This window comes from Harmonia axyridis, chromosome 2 (assembly GCF_914767665.1).
Source record: "Harmonia axyridis chromosome 2, icHarAxyr1.1, whole genome shotgun sequence".
NCBI lineage: Eukaryota > Metazoa > Arthropoda > Insecta > Coleoptera > Coccinellidae > Harmonia > Harmonia axyridis.
The window spans coordinates 1,666,868-1,687,549 of NC_059502.1; the positions used below are offsets into that span (position 1 = coordinate 1,666,868).

The 20,682-nt window shown below is 29.5% G+C and overlaps 4 protein-coding genes across 8 annotated transcripts; all 4 read right to left on the minus strand.

Moving 5' to 3' along the window:
• Positions 1-301: 301 nt before the first annotated feature.
• Positions 302-2,854, minus strand: LOC123673534 (zinc finger protein 888-like). Of its 3 annotated transcripts, XM_045608079.1 has the most exons (3): positions 2,316-2,854; positions 728-1,857; positions 302-640 (listed from the first exon to the last, which is right to left on the minus strand). In XM_045608079.1, exons 1-3 carry the CDS (start codon positions 2,360-2,362, stop codon positions 462-464), a joined length of 1,356 nt encoding a protein of 451 aa, XP_045464035.1. In that variant the 5' UTR covers positions 2,363-2,854; the 3' UTR covers positions 302-461. The 3 variants fall into 3 exon arrangements, with proteins under 3 accessions (XP_045464035.1, XP_045464034.1, XP_045464036.1); XM_045608078.1 differs by having other exon boundaries at positions 302-1,857; positions 2,316-2,837; XM_045608080.1 differs by lacking the exon at positions 2,316-2,854 and adding an exon at positions 2,124-2,285 and having other exon boundaries at positions 302-1,857.
• A 458-nt stretch (positions 2,855-3,312) lies between these two features.
• On the minus strand, positions 3,313-14,481 carry LOC123672087 (zinc finger protein 808-like). Its single transcript, XM_045606070.1, has 4 exons — positions 14,297-14,481; positions 13,180-14,182; positions 6,158-6,288; positions 3,313-5,783 (listed from the first exon to the last, which is right to left on the minus strand). The coding sequence occupies exons 1-4, from the start codon at positions 14,350-14,352 to the stop codon at positions 4,562-4,564; spliced, it is 2,412 nt and encodes an 803-aa protein (XP_045462026.1). The 5' UTR covers positions 14,353-14,481; the 3' UTR covers positions 3,313-4,561.
• Positions 14,482-15,034: 553 nt separating this feature from the next.
• On the minus strand, positions 15,035-17,781 carry LOC123673538 (zinc finger protein 711-like). Of its 3 annotated transcripts, XM_045608090.1 has the most exons (4): positions 17,642-17,752; positions 17,459-17,543; positions 16,672-16,827; positions 15,035-16,255 (listed from the first exon to the last, which is right to left on the minus strand). In XM_045608090.1, exon 4 carries the CDS (start codon positions 16,249-16,251, stop codon positions 15,298-15,300), a length of 954 nt encoding a protein of 317 aa, XP_045464046.1. In that variant the 5' UTR covers positions 16,252-16,255; positions 16,672-16,827; positions 17,459-17,543; positions 17,642-17,752; the 3' UTR covers positions 15,035-15,297. The 3 variants fall into 3 exon arrangements, with proteins under 3 accessions (XP_045464046.1, XP_045464044.1, XP_045464045.1); XM_045608088.1 differs by lacking the exon at positions 16,672-16,827 and having other exon boundaries at positions 17,642-17,781; XM_045608089.1 differs by lacking the exon at positions 16,672-16,827 and having other exon boundaries at positions 15,035-16,271; positions 17,642-17,781.
• A 589-nt stretch (positions 17,782-18,370) lies between these two features.
• LOC123672611 (zinc finger protein 64-like) lies at positions 18,371-20,617 on the minus strand. Its single transcript, XM_045606784.1, has 2 exons — positions 20,445-20,617; positions 18,371-20,171 (listed from the first exon to the last, which is right to left on the minus strand). The coding sequence occupies exons 1-2, from the start codon at positions 20,498-20,500 to the stop codon at positions 18,887-18,889; spliced, it is 1,341 nt and encodes a 446-aa protein (XP_045462740.1). The 5' UTR covers positions 20,501-20,617; the 3' UTR covers positions 18,371-18,886.
• Between the last annotated feature and the right edge of the window lie 65 nt (positions 20,618-20,682).

A 20,682-nucleotide genomic window follows, 5' to 3' on the forward strand; every position in this document is an offset into this window, starting at 1 on the left:
ACTTAGAACTAGTACAGGTAGTATTCTATGTAAGCTTTGTTACTGTGTACCATAGTGACTTCAGGAGCAAGTTTATACAATTCAGACAAAATTCATTTCAAAATAAAATTATAATCTTCAAGTCTAATCTTTACATTTTTTACTTTCTTATAGAAGTCATTACATCACGATGAAATTGTGTAGAATAAATTGTAGCCTTACAAATAAATATCTTGAACAGAGTTCAGTATTTTTTGCAGCATTTTGTATATTCGAATAAGGTTCTTTCATGTCAAATTTCTGGGTGAAATGAAATACATAATAATATTTGTTATTCTTTATTACAATAAATTATGACTGACAATGGGTTTGAAATATATAAACACTTTATTTACACATATATCAATTTATATTATCGAGCAATACCATCAACCAAACAATAACCAACATAATTTCTAAAAAAAATTTTATCAGGAAGCAAGTCAAACTTGTTTCGAAACCGCATGATTAGAATCTGTATGTTTTTTCAAATCAGATTTCCTATTTGTAGAGTAATCGCACAATTCGCACTTGTGCTGCTTCAAATTCAAATGAACAGAATCGACGTGTTTTTTGAAATCATATTTCCCATTCGAAGCAAACTCGCATAAATTACACTTATATTGTTTCAAATTTAAATGAACAGTTTCTACATGCGTTTTGAGATGGACTTTTTGATTTGTTGCGAAATCGCATAATTCACACTTATGTTGCTTCAAATTCAAATGAATGGAATCCATGTGTCTGTTGAGATCAGCTTTATAATATGAAGCATAATCACATATTTGGCATTTATGTTTTTTCAAATTCAAATGGACGCAATCTATGTGATATTTGAGATGACATTTCAAATTTGTAGAGAAATCACAAGTGTCGCACTTGTATTGTTTGAAATTTAAATGAACGGTATCTATATGCGATTTTAGATGAACTTTTTGATTTGTTGCATAATCACATAATTCACACTTATGACGCTTCAAGTTCAAATGGATACAGTCCATATGTCTGTTGAGATCAGATTCGTGATACGAAGCATAATCACATAATTGACATTTATGTTTTTTTAAATTCAAATGGACACAATCTATGTGATATTTGAGATGGCATTTCAAATTTGTAGCGAAATCACATTGGTCACACTTGTGTTGTTTCAAATTTAAATGAACAGTGTCTATATGTGATTTGAGATGAACTTTTTGATTTGTTGCAAAATCGCATAATTCACACTTGTGTTGCTTTAAATTCAAATGGATTGAATCCATATGTTTTTTGATATCACCTTTATGATATGAAGCATAATCACATAATTCACACTTATGTTGTTTTAAATTCAAATGAATCGAATACATATGCTTGTTGAGATCAGCTTTATGGTACGAAGCATAATCACATAATTGACATTTATGCTTTTTCAAATTCAAATGAATACTATCTGTGTGATATTTGAGATGATGCTTGTAATTTGTAGCAAAACCACATATCTGACATTCATGTCGCTTCAAATTGACATGGAGAGAATCTATATGCCTTTTAAGATCATATTTTCTTTTTGAAGCAAAGTTACAAAAATGGCACTTATGTGGTTTTGAATCACCGATTTTGCCATTAGTGGAGTGTTCATCATTCCTGCCTTCGATATTATCTTGAATTTCTTCTATTTTCAAAGGCAAAAGTTCATTTTGTTCATATGAGGCAGTGAATTTACTATCACTCTCCATTTTTTCTTTTAAAGCTTCTTCGCTATCATCTTGATTTTCATCAACGAATTCTTCATCCCTAAGTTCAGTCTTAATATAATGGACTTCAAAAGTCTCTTCTTTACTTTGAAAATCTCCAACTCTGAAATAATTTATTGATTTATTATTTACAAAACTTCTAGTTTGGTGATTGAGTCGAGCCTCGCTGTTGAATTTCAATTCAATCAGCGAGTTGACCTTACTATCAAAATTTTTGGATATTATTCTGTTATTCATATTGATATCAAAATCCTATTCATGTTACATTTATAATGAAACCTTTTAGAGAAAAGCTATTAGAATGGTGGTAATATTTCCTGATTGAAAGTCTCTAGTTATAAGGCATAAAAACACATAAATCTTACACACCACCCAACCTTTTTTCTTGATTCGGAGCTTCCAAAGAAATTTTATAAACCAAATTTTGGGTTTTATTCAGTAGTACACAAAATATTTCAACTTCAAATTGATGTTCGATTCGAATTGAGTACAATGATAAAAAAACAATAGACATCAATATAACCACAAAATCCATAAATTAAATTATAGACAAATGCTTACGATTCACTGGAAGAAAGATTAATTTTCTTCTCGGTAGAGTAGTCCATAATTTCCAAATTTCTGAGCTGACTATGTTTTCTTTTATTGATAAACGTATAGAAATGAGAAAACCATAGATTACAAGTAATGTGATTCTATGATGGAAATTTAGAGGTGTGTTCTTATGACGTTAATTTTGAGAAATACAAATAAAATGTTTCTCTCTCGATGGTTCTTCAGTTAATCAAATCTATGTCTAAACATAATGGTGTGTTCACTGAATAGAGTTTATTTTGGAGAAATTAACTCGGCTTCATCCGTAGATGGCACCACAGAACACTAAATATATGATGGCACTATTTAATATGCCCATTTCAATGAAAACGACAGTATTTCCAGACATTTTAATCAAATCTCGCTTAGAACATTTTATTTTTCGTTTCAGATGTCATTGTCCAGTTTTTTTTTTAATTTCCATCTCTATTTCTATCAGATTTCACTAAAATTTTGTATGTAGATGAAGTTCCACGATTTTGCGAGTTATCCAAAAATGTAGCTCGCCTATAACCTCACAAAAACTAAACAGAAATTTCATGTATAAGAAACAATAAAAAATATCGTTGAAACACTAGAAGTATTAAAAAAATTATTACTTGGTTATCATCCATTGTTATTTAATAAATAAGAGAATATTGGACACAAGTTTATTCTATTGTTTAACTTGTAACAACGCCGACGTTTCGAAACAGTTCGTTTCTTTTTCAAGGCTAGTTACGACAAACAATATTGTACGTTTATTAAAATCATTAAGACAATATTCAAGGAATCTGAATTCTTTTACACCGCAGATAATCAACATCAACATCCAGAATGGATAACGTCGGCGTTGTTACAAATTAAACAATAGAATAAAATTGTGTCCAATATTCCCAATATTTTCTTATTTATAAAAAAAATAAAACAAACTATGAAGAAAAGTATTTATTCATCAAGCTGGTTCTTGAAGCTATTGACACTTGGGTTGTAATTTGAAGTATATTTTATTTTTCATGTCGAAAACAAAAATATTAAAAAGAATATATCTATAACTAATATAAACTTTCATTATTCATCATTAGTTTTATAATTATTTCCAATTACATGGCTTTAACAGGTTTATTAGATATTATAAATAATGATGTGTGACAATGTGTGACTATTCCACAAATCAGAAAGGTGCTCTTAAAAAACATATTGATTGCATTCATTTGAATTTGAAGCAGTATAAGTGCCACTTATGTGATTTTGCTTCAAATCAAAAATCTAATCTAAGGTCACATATACAAAAAGTTCATTTAAATTTGAAGTCCCATAAGTGTCACTTATGTGACTTTGCTACAAATGAGAAATATAATCTTAAAAAGCATATTGATTCTGTTCACTTGAATTTGAAGAAACATAAGTGTCACTTATGTATTTACGCTAAGAATTGGAAATTTAGTCCCGAGAGACATATAGATTGTGTTCATTCAAATCAGAAAAAAAGTTATGCTTGAAATAGACCACTATTTAACAAAGGGTGCTTCAAGTCCCATAAACTGATAATTTTCAAAGACAAATGAGTTTGTATTGAAATAAATTTCTGTAATTTGTTTTTCTTATTCCATGTTCGATGCTCACCGAAAGCATCTCGAAGACTATAAGACTTGGAAAAAAATCTTCAAGGACCCCTGAGCTCTTTTTCAAAATGATAAGATATCAGAAAGAGATATCATGATTCGTTCTAAAATTACAGGGTGTTTTGAAAAATTGTTTCAAATATTTCGATATATCTTGGTTTCTGTTCGAGATATTTGGTAAATTCTAAAACGTTTTTTCAGTTTTCTGAATTGTAAACAACAATATTACCTGACTGCTGACCCTGTTAGTATAATGTGCATTGAAAAAAAGGAAAGGAGAAAGTTCTACACTGCTTTTTTATTTCCTTTTCAAACGGATTTTAATTCGAAACTCTATTATTAAGTACCATTTTCAGCCGATAATTAGAAAATGATACACATTTCAACAGAATTAAAATATTCATTACCTTCTTCCAAAGTTGCAGTCTCCAAAAGTTTTCCACTATTTTTTTCCACAAATTTGAAAAATCAAAATTATGGTCGAATTTATTTCAACATTTTCGACACAAAGTTGAAACAGCCTGTGTGATATTACTCGAATTAGAATGTTCACAAACAATAACCAACAACCAACATAATTTCCGAAAAAATTGTTTGTCAGGAAGCAAGTCAAACTTGTTTCGAAACCGCATGATTAGAATCTGTATGTTTTTTCAAATCAGATTTCCTATTTGTAGAGTAATCGCACAATTCGCACTTGTGCTGCTTCAAATTCAAATGAACAGAATCTACGTGTTTTTTGAATTCATATTTCCCATTTGAAGCAAATTCGCATAAATTACACTTATGTTGCTTCAAATTCAAATGAATGGAATCCATGTGTCTGTTGAGATCAGCTTTATAATTTGAAGCATAATCACATATTTGGCATTTATGTTTTTTCAAATTCAAATGGACGCAATCTATGTGATATTTGAGATGACGTTTCAAATTTGTAGAGAAATCACAAGTGTCGCACTTGTATTGTTTGACTTTTAAATGAACGGTATCTATATGCGATTTTAGCTGAACTTTCTGATTTGTTGCATAATCACATAATTCACACTTATGAGGCTTCAAGTTCAAATGGATACAGTCCATATGTCTGTTGAGATCATATTCGTGATATGAAGCATAATCACATAATTGACATTTATGTTTTTTCAAATTCAAATGGACACAATCTATGTGATATTTGAGATGGCATTTCAAATTTGTAGCGAAATCACATTGGTCACACTTGTGTTGTTTCAAATTTAAATGAATAGTGTCTATATGTGATTTGAGATGAACTTTTCGATTTGTTGCATAATCGCATAATTCACACTTGTGTTGCTTTAAATTCAAATGGATCGAATCCATATGCTTGGTGAGATAAGCTTTATGATACGAAGCATAATCACATAATTGACATTTATGCTTTTTCAAATTCAAATGAATACTATCTGTGTGATATTTGAGATGATTTTTGTAATTTGTAGTAAAACCGCATATCTGACATTCATGTCGCTTCAAATTGACATGAAGAAAATCAATATGCCTTTTAAGATCATATTTTCTTTTTGAAGCAAAGTCACAAAAATGGCACTTATGTGGTTTTGAATCACCAATTTTGCCATTAGTGGACTGTTCATCTTTCCTGCCTTCGGTATTATCTTGAATTTCTTCTAATTTCAAAGGCAAAAGATCATTTTGTTCATATGAGGCAGTGAATTTACTATCACTCCCCATTTTTTCTTTTAAAGCTTCTTCGCTATCATCTTGATTTTCATCAATGAATTCTTCATCCCTAAGTTCATTCTTAATATAATGGACTTCAAAAGTCTCTTCTTCACTTTGAAAATCTCCAACTCTGAAATAATTTTTTGATTTATTATTTACAAAACTTCTAGTTTGGTGATTGAGTCGAGCCTCCCTGTTGAATTTCAATTCAATCAGCGAGTTGATCTTACTATCAAAATTTTTGGATATTATTCTATTATTCATATTGATATCATAATCCTATTAATGTTACATTTATAATGAAACCTTTAAGAGAAAAGCTATTAGAACGGTGGTAATATTTCCTGATTGAAAGTCTCTAGTTATAGGGCATAAAAACACATAAATCTAACCACCCAACCTTTTTTCTTGATTCGGAGCTTCCGAAGAAGTACAATTATAAAGAAACAATAGACATCAATATAACCACAAAATTCATAAAATAAATTATAGACAAATACTTACGATTCACTGGAATTAAAGATTTTCTTCTCGGTAGAGTAGTCCATAATTTCCAAATTTTTGAGCTGACTATGTTTTCTTTTATTGATAAACGTATAGAAATGGGAAAACCATAGATTACAAGTGATGTGATTCTATGATGGAAACTTAGAGGTGTGTTCTTATGACGTAAGTTTTGAGAAATACCATAGATAAACAAGTTTGTCTATGAGAAATACAAATAAAATGTTTCTCTCTCGATGATTTTTCAGTTAATCAAATCTAAGAAGTCTAAACATAATGGTGTGTTCACTGAATAGAGTTTATTTTGGAGAAATTAACTCGGCTTTACCCGTAGATAGCACCACAGAACACTAAATATATGATGGCACTATTTAATAATATGGCCATTTCAATGGAACTGTCAAGTTGGTTTAAATTTCTTCGAATAAGTTTTGAGTAGAAAAGTTTAGTACGATATTACTCGTGTGTGTTTGATAAACTGTGTTTGAAAAACAAAGACGTATTTTCAGATATTAGAACAAATCTAGAGAGATTAGAGGGTCGGGTCGTTGAGAGAAATCCTAAATTATTCTAGTGTTGTTATCGAAAATCCTAAGTTTTCATCTAATACTGGGGTTATCCTTTGTGGTGAGTTTAATTTTTTTTTACTGAATAAACAAGATGAATAATAATAGCCCGGGATCCAGTGGATCCCGGTCTTCATTATACCTAACACCTAAAGCAAATAAAACAATTGAAAATTTGCATAAAAATACATTGTCTTGGGCAGATTTAGCTGAATTGGGATTAGAATTATCACAATTGAGAGAACAGGCTAAAGTAAATAAAGATTTTGAAATGTTAAATCAAATAGAATCACTATCGCAGAATATTGAAACTGTAAAAAACAACATAAAAATTAATGAAAATAAACAAAAAACTGTTTATGAATATAGATTAACGGATTTAGGTCCATATGTTGTGTACATTGAGGGTACAAATGGTAGCATTGGTTATGTTCATCCTTTAAAACTTGGAAAACATCTTTATGAAAATAATAACCTTAACCTTGATATTAGAAATATAAAAAGGAAAGGGAAAAATAGGGTTGGAATTGAATTTGCTAGTGCTGGACATGCCAATTTATTTGTCAAACATATCAAATTCGAGAATTGTATTGTTTATATCCCACCTATTAACATTATCAGTATGGGAGTTATTTCAGACATCGATGTTAGTATTACGGAGGAAGAAATTAAAGAGGGTGCAGAATCAAAATATGAAATATTGAACGTAAGAAGGTTAAAAAGGAGATCGATAGTTGAAAATAAAGTAGAATACATAGATTCAAAATCATGTGTAGTAACATTCAGAAATAGAAATATACCGAATAACATAGCATTATATCATAATATATTAGAGGTAACACAATATGTAAGCCCAGTTGTTCAATGCTATAACTGTCTATTATATGGACATACTTCAAAATTATGTAAAGGTAAAAAGAAATGTAATAAATGTGGAAATGAACATGAGACTAATATCTGCGACAGTGAGAATTTTACATGTTATCATTGCAAAGGTCCGCATGCAGCCACATATAAAAAATGTACTGAATATGATAGACAAAAACAAATTAAAAATATGATGGCGGTGTATAAATATACTTATTTTGAGGCAAACCTAATTTCTAAGAAAAAAAATATTAATAGCGGTGATATCAAAAACGATTTAACTAACTTCCCACAAATTAATAAAATAGAAACATTAAAATTAAATGAAAAATTACCCCCTACGGTTTCACAAGTTACATATGCGCAAAAAACAAGTTCAAATGGTAATACTTACATAAAACAAGGGTTGAAAAATCAAAACGATCTTAAACAAAAAAAAATTACAACAGTTAAAATCAAAAATAGACCACAGAAAAGTAAGCCAGGTTATAATAAAAAGGAGATTGAAGATTGTCTTGTCCAATATACCCCAAATTATAAAAAAAATAAATTATCAGATTGGTCACAACCTAAATCAAAAGTAAATGAAGATGATAATAATTCAGTAGATATGGAAGTTTTAGAATGTTATTCGGAATTTTCTCAAAATAGTTCCTCATCAAACTATAATGCAACTCAAGAAAATAATGTAGAATTTGAAGAATACAGTAATGAAATTCATACGCAAGCGTTAATACATAAAAAATCAAATACTTAAGTATCCTCATCAATTTTAAATTTTAAATATTATAACAGTAAATAAAACATCTAATAAATAAATCAAAAACATGAATAGGAAGACTTTGAAAATACTACAGTGGAATATTAGGTCGATTAATACAAATTTTTTGGATCTCACGGGAAAACTTCAGCAGTATAATCCGGAAGTTGTCGCTTTATCAGAGACATTTCTGCGGGAAAGTAAAAAGCTTAAAATCTCAAATTACAATATTCTAAGGAAAGATAGAGATGACGGTAAGGGAGGTATAGCCTTCCTAATTAAGAGTAATATAATGTATGAGGAAATTACAATATATGTGAGTGTATGTTCTCCCAATTTTCAATACCAAGCAGTAAGAATAAATGGTATTGTAATAGTAAATTTATATAATCCACCAAATATCAAGCTAAAAGCAAGTAATCTTAACGAAATAATAAAACAGATCGGAACCAAATATATGCTAATAGGTGATTTCAATGCACAAAGTCCCAGATGGGGATCCCACACTAGAAACTTTAATGGTAAGGTCATTGATGAAATGCTAGATGAAAAAGAATTAATTGTTTTGAATGATGGTACAGTAACCAGGTGTACACCACCCCAAATAGGAAATAGCGCCCCAGACCTAAGTATTGTTTCCTTGAATTTGGCAAATAAATGTTCATGGACGGTATTATTCGATCCAGCGCAAAGTGATCACTACCCCATTTTAATAGAGATAAATGTAGGTAATAAATCGATAGCTACAAATCTTTATTTTACCACAAAAAAATTTAAAACGGAGAAGGCTGATTGGGAAGGGTATAACACCAAGATAGAAAATGAATTAGAATACTCAGATTGTCACAATTTAGATGAATTTAACAAATTATTAATTCACAGTGCAGAAGAAAAATTTCCAACAAAAAAAATATCTTATAATAATAAATATAGAGTTATCTGGTGGGATGAAGAACTATCAAATATGATAGAATTGCGACGGGATATAATTAGAGAATATAGTAACAACCCTACTCAAGAACTATATATTAAAGCAAATAATACAAGAGCTAAAGTAAAATTAATAATGAAAAAAAAAAAGAAAGATTCATTTACAAAGTTCTGTGAAAATATAAATTTTTTACCTCTCACATCTGCATGGAAATCTATTAAAAAATTCAAAAATCATGAATCGAACATCAATGTTAAAAACCTACCTACAGAAGAAATATTAGATCAATTAATGATCAATCTATCCAAACCTATCAACACAAAAATATCACAAATAAGAAAAGAAAACATTTCGGAACAAAATCAATCCAACCCCTTCAGTTTTTTTGAATTAGAATTGGCTCTCAAAAATAGGAAGATCTCAAGCCCGGGTTTAGATGCATTAACATATGATATGTATACTAACTTAAGTAAAAAATTAAAAATAAAATTTTTGAACATAATGAATGAAATATTAAAAAACCCAGTTAACATTAAAGGTCAAAACAAAATTTTAGTATTACCATTCAATAAACCCAATAAGCCGCTGTTAAATATGGATAGTATTCGTCCAATTGCTTTATCATTATGTAGCATCAAAATATTAGAAAGCTTAATAAAAAATAGAATAGAAAATATAATTGAAAAAAGTCTTAATCAAAATAAGTTAATGTTCGGATTCAGAAGAATGAAATCGGTTAACGATAGTTTGGTATATTTGACTTCACGGATTTATACAGGGTTTGCCGAAAAAAAATTCACAGTAGTAGTATTCCTGGACATAAAAGGGGCATATGACAGTGTAAATATAGATATATTATTGGAAGATTTACGTGAAATTAATATACCATCGGATATCATAGGCATTATAGATCATCTACTAAATAACAAAGAAATGTATATTCAATGCACAAGGGAGAACAGAATTATGGGTCCTTATTTCAATAGTAAAGGAATATTGCAAGGGTCTAAACTAAGCACGTTTCTTTTCAACCTATATGTAAAAAATGTAATAAAATGTAAAGTTAAAGGGGTCGAAATAGGTCAATATGCAGATGATAAGTATATAATTTGTACCGGATCAGATATAGGCGATATTTATGAAAAGATCACTAAAACTCTGGATAACATTGATTCTTTCCTCTCATCAAGAAATTTAATAATCTCAGTTGAAAAAACGTACGCGATGTTGTTTGCACGGAAAAAAACACCAAATATACTTCCATGTTTAACAATTGGTAATCAAAATATTATGTGGAAAAATCAAGTAAAATATTTGGGGGTTATCCTCGATTCAAAATTGGAATGGTCATTGCAAATTGAGCAGGCAAATTGTAAAGCGAAAAGGGGAATTGATATAGTAAAGTGCCTGTGTAAGACTTGGTGGGGTGCCCAACCACAAAGTTTACTAAATTTATACAAAGCGATATCCAGAGTACATTTGGATTACTGCTCTATGATATACGGTGGATCTAAAACAACTATCAACAAAATGAACTCGATACATTATCAAGGAATTAGAACAGCAATGGGATACATGAGATCAACCCCAATTAACATTATTTTAGCGGAAAGCGGAGAAACAACACTTGAAAAAAGAAGAGAATTATTAGCCTCAAAATATATTTTAAAAAATTTACAAGTTAAAAATAATATTATAATAGATCAAATTAATAAATTAAATTCACATCAACATTTCTGGAATAAAAAATACAAACCAGCATATTTAACAGCCCTTCAAAACGTTAGAGAATTTAAAAACAACATTTACAAAGCAGAACAAATTCCGTTTTATTCCTTGGATTATATACAACATTCGGCCCAATGTGATATAGATATTCCAGATTTTGGAAAAAAAGAACCTGATACAAAGATTAATTTTAAAAATTATTGCGAGAATAAATTTGAAAATTTTCAGAGTTTTTATACTGATGCCTCATTAAAAAATATTAACGGTAACATAAGTGTAGGAATAGGAATATACTCACCGTCTCTACCTTTAGAATATAGCAGAAAACTACCTTCATACTGGTCAATTTATTCAGCGGAATTATTAGCAATTGGAAAAGCGTTAGAAATAATTCAAAATCAAAATATTACCAAAGCAGTCATTTTCTCGGATTCATTAAGTGCATTATTAACTTTAAAAAATTGGAAGTTAGACTCATCAATAGATACCATCACAGCAACGGTTAAGCAGATATGGGCAGATTTAAGTAATGATAACAAGATCATAAAGGGAGTTTGGATACCGAGTCATTCAGAAATAATAGGAAACGATAAAGCAGATCATCTTGCAAATAAAGGTAGATATGGTGAATTATTAAACTACAAGGGAGGTCCACAATTTATGTACAATATTATCAAGGATAAAATAAGGGAAAATTGGATCAGAACACTACAAAAGTGGGGTAGAAATAAGGGAAGAATATACACTCACATGCGTAATCGGGATAAAAAATGTACAATTGATAAGCCATATAAACTATTAAAAAATAATTTGATAAGAAAACACATTACAACTATGATGAGATTACGATCAGGACATTGTTTGACACCAGAACATTTATATAAGATCAAAATCAATTCCTCACCCAATTGTGAATGCGGTAAAGTTGGATCGTTGGTGCATGTATTTTTTGAATGTAACCTGAATGTACACAATATTAATACACTATACACAAAACTCGAAAAGTTTGAGATTCAAAGGCCCATTAATATTTATGAAGTAATCTTTACAGATAGCATTGATATAGTTCAAATATTGAATGAATTTTTGGAATGTTCAGATATTAAAATATAAGCAATATTTGTAAAATAGGTAAAATAGAAATTTAAAATGGATTCAACAGATTAATGAAAGATATAAAAGAATCTTGTTTATACAGTAGATACCTACTAACATTGGTTGTTTGATTCCTCATATGAAAATAACCCAACCTTATCCTTTATTCTCTCTGGATTTTTGAGGGTGGGAAAGTCAGAGAAAATAAGAAATCAATCAAACACAGAGTAAGCTACCAATCTGGGTACATGCTAAATGCGAACCCATTAAATCACCAATAAGTGATTTGAGAAGAAGAAGAAGAAGAAGAAGCCATTTCAATGAAAACGACAGTATTTCCAGACATTTCAATCAAATCTCGCTCAGAACATTTTATTTTTCGTTTCAGATGTCATTGTCCAGTTTTTTTTTAATTTCCATCTCTATTTCCTATGTCTATTTCTATCAGATTTCACTGAAATTGTGTATGTATATGAAGTTCCACGATTTTGCGAGTTATCCAAAAATGTAGCTCGCAACGGAAAAATTATTATTATTCCAATAGGGGGGAGGCAGAAGCCTATAACCCCACAAAAACTAAACAGAAATTTCATGTATGAGAAACAATAAAAAATATCGTTGAAACACTACAAGTATAAAAAAAAATAAAACAAACTATGAAGAAAAGTGTTCATCAAGCTGGTTCTTGAAGCTATTGACACATGGGTTGTAATTTAAATTTTTTTTTATACAGGTTGGTATGAAGTATATTTTATTTTTCATGTCGAAAACAAAAAAATTGAAAAGAATATATCTATAACTAATATAAACTTTCATTATTTATCATTAGTTTTATAATTATTTCCAATTACATGGCTTTAACAGGTTTATTAGATATTTTAAATAATACAGCCCCTTATTTTTAAACACATTCATTTGACTAGAAATACAATTTTAACAATTATTATATCCACCTCTAAACAAATAAATTTTTTTTCAAATTTACAATTCCAGGGAATAGCTAATATTCCCTGCATATAATAATGGATAGAATATATAAGTATATCATTTGAATCAAAATTAGTTAATCATTTTTACACTTACGCTTCGAATGAACAGACTTTATATGTTTTTGCAGATAAGATCTCTGATTTGAAGCAAACTCACATAAGTTACACTTATGCTGTTTTAAATTGAAATGTACAGAATTTATATGTGATTTGAGGTCATACTTTTGATTGCAAGCAAAATCGCACAAATGACATTTATGTTCCTTCAAATTCAAATGAATAGAATTTATATGTTTCTGGAGATTGAATTTTCTAGTCGATGCGAAATCACATAGATCACAATTAAATAGTTTTAAATTCAAATGGACAGAATCTACATGCAATTTGAGTTCAGATTTCTGTTTTGCATTAAAATCACATAAATGACAAGTATGTTGATTCAAATTCGAATGAATATAGCTCATGTGAGATTTGAGATGATATGTTTGATTTGTACTGAAATTACACAAATCGCACTTATATTGCTTCAAGTTCAAATGAACAGAATCTATATGTTTTTTTAGATGATTTTTATGATATGAAGAATAATTACACGAGCCACACTTATGTGGCTTGAAATTCAAATGGACAGAATCTATATGCGCTTTGAGATGCTGTTTACGATTTGAAGCAAAATCACATATATGACATCTATGTGCCTTTTCATTTGTATGAACAGAATTTATGTGTGTTTTAAGATGAATTTTTTGTTTTGAAGCATAATCACATAAGTGACACTTATGCGGCTTCAAATTGAAGTGGATAGAATTTATATGTACTTTAAGATGATATTTTCGGTTTGAAGCAAAATCACATAAGTGACACTTATGCTGCTTCAAATTGAATTCATTAGGTTCTGAATGTTTTGTATCTGTTTCTTCTGCATCGGTAAGTTTTTCCTCTTTCAGAATATATTTACTGCTTGTTATTTCCCTGAGATTTTCCTCTGTTTCGATGAAAGTAGAATCATTTCTATCAACAAAATTGCAGTCTTCTATCTTGACCTTATTAGTTTCAAAATTCTCTTCTTCATCTTCAGAAATCTTAACACTGAAATATGATGTACAATCAGTTTAATACATAATTATGAACAGCAAAAGATTTCACTGTCTGAAATAGTTCAGTGACATATAATTAAAAACAAGAAATAATTAGGACACTTACGATTCACTAGAGATAATTTTTGTCTTATCTTCGATGATATGTTCAATCGATTCCATTATTACTTAAAAAATCAGGTACTTCCACAACACAAGTCTCTCGTTTCTAATGCTATGAAAAACTTTTGATAAACAAAAAGTGACAGTAGTTACAGATTTGACACATATTACATAACCTCTCCTAAACAGTCTCCTGTTTAGAAATTGTTATGACTCTGTGGTGTGATTATTTGAACTACTTCTATGTTAGTTATAATGTTTAATAGGTCTATGAATTATTTACAGTGACTTTGTTTAATTAAGTCACTATAAAATTATTTATAGTGACTTGGTTTATTAAGTCACTGTAAAATTATTAGAATTCAAAATTTTTGTAATGTGAGGAGATAAGATATACAATTATAAAAATCTTTCTTTCTCAATTTAAATGAGCGAGTTGTTTTTTTTTCAGCTATCATATCCAAATTTCAACTTAAATGCATTGCAAAACGGATTAAGTTTCCCCTACTAACTTTATTACCATATAATAAAATTGAGCTATTTGCGTCAATTTCTTTCATAAATTCGATCTTTTTTCTGTCACAAAAGTGAGATATTTTGTCAAATTTTGTTGGTACTTTAGAATAAATCTGATTTTCATTAAACCTCGAAATTTTGTTGATCTTTCAAGAGTAGTTCACCATTGTGAAATTTCAGGGATGAAAATTTTCAATATTAAACATATTGAGAGTTGAAGAAAAAGTCAATTTAATAACAAATTATATTATGATAACATATTACAAATAAACAATTTGATATAATTTTCAATTATTGGCTTATTATATATTTGGAGGAGTTGAAAATTATTAAAACTAAATAATTTATTATGCCAGTAAGTTCTATACAGCCTAATTTAAATCCTATTAGTACATCAAAATCATTTTCTTTATTGAATCTTAACAATATCTTTAGCATATATTTGAAAATAACGACATAACTTGAATTTACACAATTGCAGATAATCACTTATGTCGTTTCTTCAATTTTCATATGAACTGAATTTATATGCGCTTTGAGATGATGTTTGTAATTTGTACAATAATCACATGACAAGCACTCGTATTGTTTCAACTTCAAATGAACAGACTCTATATGTCGTTTAAGATCACGCCGTTTATTAGAAGCGTACGTACATATATCACATTTATGTTCCTTCAGATTCAAATGGAGAGAATCTATATGCTGCTTCAACACCTTCTTCCAATTCGTGGTAAAATCGCACATTTTGCACTTGTGCTTTCTCAGATTCAAATGAACAGAATCCACATGTTGTTTCAAATTATTCTTTTGACTGGTTACGTACTCGCACAAGTCGCATTTGTGCTCTTTCAGATTTATGTGAACGGAATCAATGTGTCGCTTGAGAGCGTACTGTCGATCCGTGGCATAATCGCATAAATCACATTTATGATCCCTCAAATTCAAATGCACGGAATTTATGTGTCTGTTGAGATCACGCTGTCTATTGGCGGCGTAATTGCAGATGTCGCACCTGTGCTCTTTCAGATTCAGATGGACTGAATCGATGTGTTGTTTTAGGTTGATTTTTTGGTTCGCTGCGTATTCGCATCGGTCACATTTGAATTCCTTCAGATTCGAATGAACACAGTCTTTGTGTTGTTTCAGGTTGATTTTTTGACTTGTGGCATACTCACATAGATTGCATTTGAATTCCTTCAAATTTAAATGGACGCAGTTGATGTGTCTTCTAAGGTCTCGTTGCCGATTTGTGGAGTAGCTGCATATATCGCACTTGTGTGCACGAATCGAGGGCTGCGGCAAGTCGTTTTCGTAAACGATTTCTAAGAATTCTTCTGGCCTCTCGTGAACTTCATCATCATCCATGAATTGATCGGGGATATCCTCGGCTTCCTGTTTTACCGAAGGAATACTATTTTCTTCATTTTCTGAATGCTCCATCGATCTGAAATAAATGAAACCTTCGAGAATCAATTCGCAAGACCAATTAATTGTGTTTTTTTTTAAATATAAACCATAAAAATATCTGTAACAAATAAAATCACTTTTTTTACTTTTCAAAATTATATAACAACATGAATTATAAATTTCTTATCAAACTATATAACGAAATGATAGGGTGATCTATTCAGAGAACTAACCAAAAAATATAAATCGAAAAAGTTGTTATTATATGAAATAAGCAATTTCTAGAATGCCTTTCCCTAACTATATCTTCTCTATCTACCCCATCTAGCTTTTACTTGATATTAACGCAGTTGCTTCAACATTGTTCAACTTTTATAGTAATAATTTGTTTAACTATCATAGATTTTGAGACTGGCAGTTTATATTTTTCATTCTCCACCTTACGGAACTTACTTTCATCTTTCTCAGCCAACTTTTAAGGCCCACTTCAATCTTATCACACCAGCAAAGTAATCCAGAAAGCCAGATCGTGCAAATTTTATTAGATCAGAAAAGTCTAGTTTGGAGCTTGCTCCATCTATAGGATATCTTTGAAAATGATGAAAAGTGCTAGAAATTACAGAAAAGACAAAGGTATAGTACGCTTCATAAAAGTTTGAAGTTTTTGACTAATCTTTAGAGAAAGATAAATTTAGATTGTAAATATCGCCATTGAAATTGTAAATTCAAAAATATAAAAGCTTAAGGAATATTAGAAAAATTTTAGTATTGAAAATTTCACTTGGGCTGAACTATGAAAAGATAATAGTAATATCTGAAAAATATATTTATGTCACTTTCTAGAACTATTAATCAAGTTTAATCAATATATTCCTATTAACTATTTCCACATCAAGTCAAAAACCTTTCGAATTTAACATGGAAACCCCAATGATAATTTTGCAAAAAAGGAGATGACACAGATCAACTGTTATTCAAATATTCAATAAAATGAATGGAATTTCTTCAAAACAAACACTAATAAATGAAGTACCTATACCCTCATCTAGGAAATGTTTACATATTGTTGAGAAAGTTTCAATAGTGATGTTGTTACCTTTTGGAAACAAAAAAAAGTAATATTGTAAACCAAGTGACTTTCGCACAAGAGTGTAGTTACTTCAATGAGTAAAATTAAGTCCACTGTGACCTCGAATAATTTCATAAATAATTGCAATGAGTTATACACAAGGGTACTTACTTTTCGGTTTCATTATTTATCCCAACATCCATCTCAAAGAATCACTAATACTGCCACTAGTTCAAAAGTCGCTTTTTGAAGAATCCTTAAATTAAAAGGAGAATTATATTTTGCATGTATTCAAGGGACAGGGTAATAAGAAATCAATACAAATATACCTTAAAAAATTAAAATAAAACTTACTATTCCATAGATTCTTTCATCAATGAATCTGATTTTGAATTTCTATTTATAAAGCACAATCAGCATTAACTCTTGCTAAATATTCAATATTTTTTTTGTCAGGGTTGGGTAAGTTGGCCATTTTGTATCGATACTTTCGATTTCAAAACAGAATACTTGTATCGAAACATAAGTTACCGATACCAGACCATTGAAGTATCGATACCTAATGGAGGTATCGATTCGAGGCTAGGTTGTGACCTCTGTAATCAAACTACCCAAAATGGGTTCAGTCAGCTAGCCTAAATGTAAATACTAAGCAATTCGCCAAAAAAGATGGTTAATAGGGAAAATGAAGTTCTAAAAATTCTCATCCAAATAGCAGAAGTTTATTAGGTGAGTTAATACAAATTTTGTATTCTTTCGATCATAACTGAATATCAGAGAAATACAGAGTCGAGTTACAATATACGAGCTAGAAACCTCTGAAGTCTTTTCATATTGTTACAGAAAACAGAAATCGTTATTTTGATTCAAGCATCGCGTACAGGCTTTGAAGCCTCTGCGATTAATGTTTATGATAAAATAAACTGCATTATTATTAGTATTCCATTTGTTGAATTTCCGATAAGAAAATTGTTTTTTCAGTTTGTTGGCCTTTCAGTATAATTTAATTTTTATATTCAATTTTTTATTCAATCTGCAGTGGCCTCTTGTTAGGAGATAAAAATTATCTCTAAAAAAAACATATTGAAGATATCCACATTTATTTATTCAATTCAAATGAAAAATAATTATCAAATATAGGTGAAATAATAAGTATTTAATATTTGCTATATGATCTTATCAAAGCATCATGAATATAAAAGGTTGTTCAATAAGAGGTTTATTTTGAATAGCCCGCTATATGGGCAGTTGTCACTAATGAAACTCAACATCTTTTGACATTTGACAAGTACAAACTACGTCATTACTAAAAATGGAACGATCCATGCTTTAACAACGCAAGGAAATTGTTAAAATTCGATGTCAAAAACGAAACAAATAGTGTCAATTTTACAGTCACAATTCGCAAAATTGAAGCATTAAATCACATAAGTGACACTTATGGTGCTTTGCATTCAAATTAATAATAATAATATGATAACATTATTTCCTCAAGATTTAAGAGAGGAATCAATTTTAATAATAAAATATAATAGGAACAACAAATCAAGTATATATTTACTATATAACCTTTCACAAAAAAAAGAAATTTAAGTTGCTTCAAATTGAATGAACAGAATCTACATGTGTTTTCAGAAGAGTTTCCTTATTTGTAGCATAATCACATATGTCACACTTATGTGCATTTGACTTCAAATGAACAGAATCCATATGTTTTTTGAGAGATTTTTTCCAATTACTTTTAAAATCACACATATGACAGTGATGTTTCAAGTTTAAATGAAAAGAATTGATATGTGATTCAAGATCTGATTTCCGATTTGTAGCATAATCACATGTTTCACAATTATATCGTTTTAAATTCAAATGAACAGAATCTATATGTGTTTTCAGATGAGATTCGTTATTTGTGGCATAATCACATATATGACAATTATGTGGCTTCAAATGAACCGAATCTATATGTCTATATATCTTAGATTTGCGATTTGAAGCAAACTCACATAAGTCACACTTGTGTTGCTTCAACTTCAAATGCACAGATTCTATATGTGATTTGAGAGAAGATTTTAGATGGGAACTAAAGTCACATAAGTGGCAAACATGCCGCCTCAAGTTCAAATGTACAGAATCTATATGTACTTTTAGAGAAGCTTTCTGATTTGACCTAAAATCACACGAATGACACTTGTACTGCTTCAAATTCAAATGAACAGAATTTACATGTAGTTTTAGTTGAGATTTATTATTCGTAGCATAATCACATGTGTTACACTTATGTGGCTTGGAATTCGAATGTACAGAATTTATATGTAATTGTAGGTCATATTTTCGATTTGAAGCATAATCGCACAAAGTGCATTCATGCTGTTTCAAATACAAATTCAAATGAATAAAATTTATATGCGATTCTAGGTCAGATTTACGATTTGTGGCATAATTACATAAATCACATTTATGTTGTTTCAAATTCAAATGAACTGTATTTATATGTACTTTCAGATAAGATTTTTTGTTTGCAGCATAATCACATAAATTACACTTATGTGGCTTTTCTTTTGAATGAATAGTATTTATATGAATATTGAGATCACAGTTATTTTCGGATGAGAAATCACAAAATTGGCAATTTTTTTGCTGGGTGTCAACAATTTTCTCATCAATCTTATATTCAGAGTTTAATTGATGATTTACTTCATCTTCTTCCATTTTAAAGGCGTGAAGAACACTTTGTTCAGATGAGCCATTAGTATTAACAAAACTTTCAATGTTGGTCCTATTATAGATTTGATTTTGATCAGTAAATTCTTCTACAACATGCCAATCTCCAGTCTCAACCTTACAGATATTACGACTCTCTTCTTCCTCTTTGGTGACTCGAATACTGCAACATAAATATATATGTATTTGTTAACTCTTGTCACAGTTGAATTCAGCATTAGCTAGCATTATGAAAAACTTAGCCTGAAATAGAAATGGGTTAACATAAACAATGTAATAGATGAAAGAAATTTGAACAAATCATCAATTCATTTTTATACCTTAGGATCATGATATACAGGTTGATTTAAAACATTTATTGTGTAAGTTCGAAAACTTTCGTGATTGATTAAAAGTACATTCTACTACTTATCAAAGAAACAATTGAGATACTCACGTATCAGCAAAAGAAACTTTTGAGCTCTCCTTGAGAGGATATCCTATAGGTTCCATTTTTCTTAATAATAATTTTTATTCTAGATATTCTACTTTTCAGCACATCTATATAGAATTGAATGCCAATTTAACAAAAACTCAATTTTTGAAGGTTAGAATAAAAATAACAGATTGATCTATGGCTAGAATATAGAATTATGTTAATATAGAATATTAACATTCTGTGGGTCGAACTACTC

Excerpts from the sequence above, each read along its gene's own strand:
- LOC123673534 (XM_045608078.1), bottom strand. The coding sequence starts at position 2,362 with ATGGACTACTCTACCGAGAAGAAAATTAATCTTTCTTCCAGTGAATC. Across the intron at positions 1,858-2,315 it reads AATCTTTCTTCCAGTGAATC|AGTTGGAGATTTTCAAAGTA; the intron begins GTAAGCATTTGT and ends AAATTATTTCAG.
- LOC123672087 (XM_045606070.1), bottom strand. The coding sequence starts at position 14,352 with ATGGAATCGATTGAACATATCATCGAAGATAAGACAAAAATTATCTCT. Across the intron at positions 14,183-14,296 it reads AAAATTATCTCTAGTGAATC|TGTTAAGATTTCTGAAGATG; the intron begins GTAAGTGTCCTA and ends ATCATATTTCAG. Across the intron at positions 5,784-6,157 it reads ATCTTTAATTCCAGTGAATC|AGTTGGAGATTTTCAAAGTG; the intron begins GTAAGTATTTGT and ends AAATTATTTCAG.
- LOC123673538 (XM_045608088.1), bottom strand. The coding sequence starts at position 17,490 with ATGGATGTTGGGATAAATAATGAAACCGAAAA. Across the intron at positions 16,256-17,458 it reads ATAAATAATGAAACCGAAAA|ATCGATGGAGCATTCAGAAA; the intron begins GTAAGTACCCTT and ends CATTTATTTCAG.
- LOC123672611 (XM_045606784.1), bottom strand. The coding sequence starts at position 20,500 with ATGGAACCTATAGGATATCCTCTCAAGGAGAGCTCAAAAGTTTCTTTT. Across the intron at positions 20,172-20,444 it reads AAAGTTTCTTTTGCTGATAC|TATTCGAGTCACCAAAGAGG; the intron begins GTGAGTATCTCA and ends TTTATGTTGCAG.